At 49.9% G+C, this 6,780-nt stretch overlaps 1 protein-coding gene across 1 annotated transcript in view; it reads left to right on the top strand.

Moving 5' to 3' along the window:
• trim46a (tripartite motif containing 46a) overlaps positions 1 to 5,028 on the top strand; it is a gene marked incomplete at both ends in the record, with an annotated part of 10,784 nt that extends 5,756 nt beyond the window's left edge. Inside the window, 6 exons of the mRNA XM_084471849.1 lie at positions 1,630 to 1,751; positions 1,831 to 2,160; positions 3,702 to 3,931; positions 4,017 to 4,084; positions 4,434 to 4,611; positions 4,783 to 5,028. Of these exons, the coding sequence (XP_084327975.1) occupies positions 1,630 to 1,751; positions 1,831 to 2,160; positions 3,702 to 3,931; positions 4,017 to 4,084; positions 4,434 to 4,611; positions 4,783 to 5,028 (1,174 nt within the window). The remainder of the gene's footprint in view (positions 1 to 1,629; positions 1,752 to 1,830; positions 2,161 to 3,701; positions 3,932 to 4,016; positions 4,085 to 4,433; positions 4,612 to 4,782) is intronic.
• Positions 5,029 to 6,780: the final 1,752 nt, after the last annotated feature.

Genomic DNA, 6,780 nt, shown 5'->3' on the forward strand with positions numbered 1-6,780 from the left:
ATAGTCTGGACCAGGTAGACTATGTTCTGGACCAGGTAGTCTATAGACTATGTTCTGGACCATACATACTGTAACATGGAATGATCTTTTCATCATAGTATAACCTTTGAACTATGCAGATTACGTTCTAATGAGCGATGTTGGATATGCGCCACGCACACCGTAGCTCAACCTTCTCTCAGCCCAGGCAGAGCTCCACACATCCACACAAACCGCGCTGCGCGGCCCTATTGTCTCTATAATTGGGGACTTGGTTCAGTAACAGTGATAAGATAGCAGAGATTACTATGTTGACGATGATATAGGACAAACTCCCACGTTTAAAAAAATCAAAAAACGTTCTGGCTTCACTGCCTCTTCAACGTTACGTCAGGTTGTGTAAAGTGGTATCGGCAGTTGTATCGCAGAAGTTTTACGAGTATGAGGGCATGAGCACAGTATCAGGCCCGAGTCCAGTATTGGGATGGGCAAACCACTGGTCTGTCATGTCACCCTCACACAGATGGATCAATGGCTCTAGGTTGAAACCTGAATCTCCACAGATCCTTTAACTACGTACATAACTATGTATGTGACATCACTTTCAGTCAATAGTACGATAACATTTTGTGCAATGAGATGAGCTCCCAGCTTTTCTCTGAGTTATCGAAGCTGTGTCTTTTGAGATTGTTACAGAGAGTAGTTAAGACCATACACTGTAATTAATTAATAGAGAGGTGAGATAAATCCATGGTCTTTAAAGATAGAGAGGGTTGTAAACAACCTAAAGGTTATGAATTGGTCATATCGGCTGTATAATAGTAACATCCTTTAAGGTCATATTATATAGAACTATCAGTGGCCATATAGGGTACAGCCTGTGAGCAGCGCTCATACTATTTGTATGTATAAGTATGTAGAATTGAGAATTATACATACTTGAGAATTGAGTGGCATCGTGCACAATGGACTGGGCAGAGCAGGATTCTGATATTCATGAGTGTGTTTTAATTAGTGTAAAAGTCTATGAAAATAATTGACCTTTAAATGAGCCCATAATATCTACAAAGAGAGTGGTTCCTCTTCCACAGAGTGCATCATGTAACACTACCATGACGTAAATGTTTTAGAGACCTTTGTTCTCCTGTTCCATCACTAAAAGTGATGGAACAGGAAAACTGTTGTGATTCAACTGCCCACCCTCAGGTCATCAAAAGCAACCGGTATTCAGTCTGCTCTTCTGCTATCGGCATGAATTATCAATTATTTTAACTCTTAACGATAATTATAGCTCTATGAATCTAGTTTACCCATATGGATAAATAGGTAAATAGGATATAACCTCCAGCATGTTGGACGACAGGTACTGTGACCATGCTGACAACAAACACAAAGTGTCTGATTGTGATTGATTGAGGATAGAGCAGACAAAAATCAACAGTTTAAAATAAACTGTTTCTTTTAAAGTTTATTTTTTGCAAAATGGTGATACTGACTGACACCTTTCACAATCCAGGCCAGTACAGGCCACCATAGCCAAGGGAAGAAATTATTTATGAAATTACAATAGTATTACTTTGTTGCACAGTTTATCAACACTGCTGTAAAACCTCTCTCTCTCTCTCTCTCTCTCTCTCTCTCTCTCTCTAGACTAGTGAAATCCATAGAGCACATGCAGTCTTTCTCTCTCTCAGCTGACCCGTCCTTCAGGAACTTCCACATGGACCCTTCCAAAGAGCTGAAGCTGCTGAACGGCCTGGAGTTCATCTGTGGTGGGCTGCTACCCCTTTCCTCATGTGTCTGCGTGGCCTTCAGAGCCCTGAGCTGACCCCCCTCTCTTCCCGTCCCCAGCCCCCCTGGCCCCAGTGATCGACACCCAGAAGACGCTGGCCTACGACCAGCTGTTCCTGTGCTGGCGCCTCCCCCAGGACTCCGCCCCGGCCTGGCACTTCTCCGTGGAGTACCAGCGGAGGACGGGCGTGGTGGGGACCATGTGGGGCGGGACCAGGTCGCCCAACGCGGCCAATGCTTGGCAGCGTCTGGACGATGTGGGCGGGACCAGTGCGGTGATTGACAGGCTGGAGATGGACAGCGTGTACGTGCTGCGGGTGCGGGGCTGCAACAAGGCGGGCTTTGGGGACCACAGTGAGGAGGTTTACCTGCACACCCCTCCAGCACCGGGTGAGTTCACACCACGGCAATGGATGCTCCAGTGTTCTTTAATGCAAACAAATGTATTTTATAGCTAGTGATTATGGAATGAAAAGCGTGTTACTTCTACCCAAGTAAGAGAGTTTGAAGTAAGCTTTACTTATATATATATATATATATATATATATATATATATATATATAAATCTTACAATCGTGTAGAATGGGTGCTGGATCAATAAACAATAAGACAATACAAAGATTGCAAAGTTGTTCACTTAATTACAATGAAGTATAAATGGTAAATAGACTGCATTTATATAGCGCATTTTTTGTAACCAAAGCGCTTTTCAATATTGCCTGACATTCACCCATTCATACACACATTCACACACCGACGGCGGCGTCAGCCACGCAAGGCGACAGCCAGCTGGTCGGGAGAAGTTAGGGTGAGGTGCCTTGCTCAGGGACACCTCGACACTCAGCTAGGAGGGGCCGGGGATCGAACCAGAAACCTTGCCGTTACCAGCCAACCCGCTCTGCCCCCTGAGCTAATGCCGAGTAAATGAGTTAAATGAGTATAATGCTGTTTGTGTGTCTCTTTGGTATTATGTCAGTCCTCATGTTGAAGGCCAATGCTAACCTCCTTCCTCTCCATCTCGTGTGCATTTCTTGTGTTTTCTCGTGTTTCTTTCTGATCTCTTTCACCAATTCCTATTTTACCCCGTCCAACTCAACCCCTGTTCAACGCTGCCTTCCTTTCACTCTCCAAAACAATAGTGCTTATATCTGCTCTCTCCAAGACTGTTTCAACACGTTGACTAGGTACATGTCCACATGACCTCATCTGCTGCTCCCATTACAGTGGAGTCGCTGTAGAGTATCATGGTGTGTGTTTCCTCCATGCAGACATGTGACATACGAGTGGTAGCCTCTTCCTGCCCGCGTCTCCATCGCTCCCGTTGTTTATACCCTTTCCCTCAGTTCTTCCCTATAAGGAATTATTCCTTACTGGAGTTATTCTGCTTCTGCATCTGAAATCCCTCCTCCCCCCTTTTGTTGTCTCCCTGCACCCTCTCCTTTCTCCTCCTCCTCCCTCTACCTCCTCCTCCTCCCTCTACCTCCTCTTCCTCCTCCCTCTACCTCCTCTTCCTCCTCTCCTTTCTCCTCCTCCTCCCTCTACCTCCTCTTCCTCCTCCCTCTACCTCCTCTTCCTCCTCCCTCTACCTCCTCCTCCTCCCTCTATCTCCTCTTCCTCCTCTCCTTTCTCCTCCTCCTCCCTCTACCTCCTCTTCCTCCTCCCTCTACCTCCTCTTCCTCCTCCCTCTACCTCCTCCTCCTCCCTCTACCTCCTCCTCCTCCTCCCTCTACCTCCTCCTCCTCCCTCTACCTCCTCCTCCTCCTCCCTCTACCTCCTCTTCCTCCTCCCTCTACCTCCTCTTCCTCCTCCCTCTACCTCCTCTTCCTCCTCCCTCTACCTCCTCCTCCTCCCTCTATCTCCTCTTCCTCCTCTCCTTTCTCCTCCTTCCCCCCTCTACCTCCTCCCTTCTTTCTCCCCCCTCTCCCTCTCAGTCCTGAGCTTCTCATTGGACTCCCGCTGGGGGCTGCATGCTGATAGGCTGGCTCTGGGGAAGGGGCAGACCTACGCCCGTAGTGTGCCCGGCCTCTCTCTGCTGCAGGCGGCCGACCGCGCCCTCACGTCCTGCCATCTGACCTCTGACCTGCTGGTGGCCGACCTGGCTGTCACTCAGGGGAGGCACTACTGGGCGTGCTCCGTGGAGCCGGGCTCCTACCTGGTCAAGGTGCAGAGACTCTTCTTCATGGCACTAAATGGAGCTTGTGTTTTATTGAACCTCTAACCACTGCTCCCCTCCCTGGGATTGACAGGTGGGCGTAGGACAGGAGGCCAAGCTCCAGGAGTGGTTCCATCTCCCCCAGGACATGGCCAGCCCCAGGTATCTAACCGTCCTCACCAGGTTGACCTCCGTAGGGACAGCAGTCCCTCCAACATCCATTCTTTATGGATGTTAAGGTTTGGGTGGGCGGGACTTCCTGTCAAATTCATGGCTCTGAAAACTTTGTTGTTTGTTGTTTGGAAAGTTGAACACCTTAATGCATCTTTATACATTTATACTTTAAATGTTGTACAACCTCAATCCAATCACAATCAAATCCTGTATTCAAATTGATTTAACAGGTTTGATTAGAGAGCATTTCAATGCAGTGGAAATACTCTGTTGTGGAGTACCTCCAGAACACATTGCAGTACGTACCCCTCGTCCAACGGGGGCCCTCTGTCTGCAGGTGTGACCCGGACAGCGGCCATGACAGCGGGGCGGAGGACGGCCAGGACGCCCCCCCCTTCTGCTTCCTCACCATGGGCATGGGCAAGATCCTGCTGCCCAGGGCCCACAGCCAGGGCCAGGCCGGGGGCCACAGCCAGGGCCAGGCCGGGGGCCACAGCCAGGGCCAGGCCGGGGGCCACAGCCAGGCCGGGGGCCACAGCCAGGGCCAGGCCGGGGGCCACAACCAGGCCGGGGGCCACAGCCAGGCCGGGGGCCACAGCCAGGCCGGGGGCCACAGCCAGGCCGGGGGCCACAGCCAGGCCTGCGACGGCTCCCTGCTCAGCAGCCACAGCAGCGCCTGCCCCCAGTACACGGCCCCGCTGCCCCCCCGCCTGGGGGTGTGTCTGGACTTTGACCGGGGCCGGGTCACCTTCTACGACGCCCACTCGCTCCGGGTCCTGTGGGAGGGGCATGTGGATTGCTCCGCCCCCGTGTGTCCGGCCTTCTGCTTCATCGGCGGGGGGGCGCTCCAGCTGCAGGACCTGGTGGCCGAGCGGAGCATCGAGGAGCCCCCCCAGCGGAGGGTCACCATCCAGTCCGGCAACGGGAAGTGATGGACGGCGAGGGAGGGGGGAGGGGGGGGTGTCGAGCTGTTACCGTGAGAGCAGGGACGGTTTTCATCTTTTTTCAAGTGGGTTTGTCACACTTAGGTTACACTTGAAGTCGTCGTTTTGATACTTGATTGAATCATCACTAGAAGCGCTTGTATAGTACTGGGGTGTGGGGACATTTGATAATAGAAAGTGATTATTATGCATCCGCACATGGCCTGAAAACCCCGTCCTTAGACGTCTCCTGTGGCTGCACTCAATCAAGGTGACCGCGTTCTTCCCCTGCCCCCTTTGTCGTTCCTCTGTTGCTTGCACGGGCTGATCTAAGACTATACACAAATCACTTTACCTCCAAACCACCCAGAATGCTTAACACAATTGAAGCAGAGACTATAAACCAGAGTACGTCTCTGCGTCTTAAAACGACTGAGGAGCTCTTGGAATTGTCAGTTGATAAATAGTTGCATGGTTTTTGCCACATGTAACTAGTCTACTCTTATCAGAATTTAAAGGTCCCATGGCATGAACATTTCACTTTATGAGGTTTTCTAACATGAGTTCCCCCAGCCTGCCTATGGTCCCCCAGTGGCTAGAAATGGCGTTCGGTGTAAAACGAGCAGTAGGTATCCTGCTCTGCCTTTGAAAAAACAAGACTCAAATGCGCTGATTTGGAATTTTCCTGTATGTCGTCATACGGGGACATGTTACCTCCCCTCTCTTTGCTTTGCCCGCCCAGAGAATTTGGCCCGCCAATAAGACCATGAGCTACGACCGTGCGAGTGCCACGTGTGTGTGTGTGTGTGTGTGTCAATACACACACTGTTACGCAAGTGTTATTTGTTATTTGGATAACCGTTCTGCTGTTGGTGTTATGGCACATAACACGCAACACACGGCAAGCTTGCATTTGGTGAAAAGACTAGACTGCGTCTGGTTCTCTGACGTCTCTGGTACTTCCACCAGGAGACTCGTGGTGGGGGTTATCTCAGCCCTATGGTTGAGAAGGAATTGGGGGAAAGGGGGACGCAGTCGTTTGAGATTCATAATATCGTCTGGAGGCGCACACAGATTTTGGCCGTGATAATATATATTATATGATATATGTATACTATCTATGTATAATATTATATTATTTAGATATAGAGCTCCAGGACTCCCGCCGGAGCACCCAGAGTGTTCTAGAATATTTACAGAACACGGCCAAGAGCTGTGTGCACCTCGCCATTGCGATGCATCCACTGTAAACAGTTTTGGGGGCGTGGCCCCAACACTGGAGGGTGGGGCCACGCCCCCACGCTCCACCTTGACCCGCCTCTAAAAAACGGCATGTTTGTGGAGCGCTCATTGTGGGACTGGCTCGTAGTGGCTGTAACTCTGCACCAAGGCTGAATTTTTTGAACGTCTTCAAATACTGTATTAGGGGCCCACTAACACCTATATTAAAGCATTCATAAAGTAGCATGCCATGGGATTTTTAATATATATATATATACTGTATGTATATGTTTATATATGTATCCATGGATATATACATACATATAAATATGAGCAGATAGCAGATTCTTTCTTATTAAAGCACCTTAAATGTATTGCATACATGTGCGCTTGTTCTATCTCTCATTTGAATGGCCGTTAACGAGGGCCGTGCGCCCGGTGCAGAAGAGCTCCGGGACCCGAGGGGAGCCGCTGCTCTCTGCCCAGTGTGTCTCAGAGCCTTACTGTCTGCTCACCATCTCAAAGGACGTCTGTCTCATG

The sequence above is a fragment of the Micromesistius poutassou genome, assembly GCF_964030765.1.
Source record: "Micromesistius poutassou genome assembly, chromosome: 8".
Lineage (NCBI taxonomy): Eukaryota > Metazoa > Chordata > Actinopteri > Gadiformes > Gadidae > Micromesistius > Micromesistius poutassou.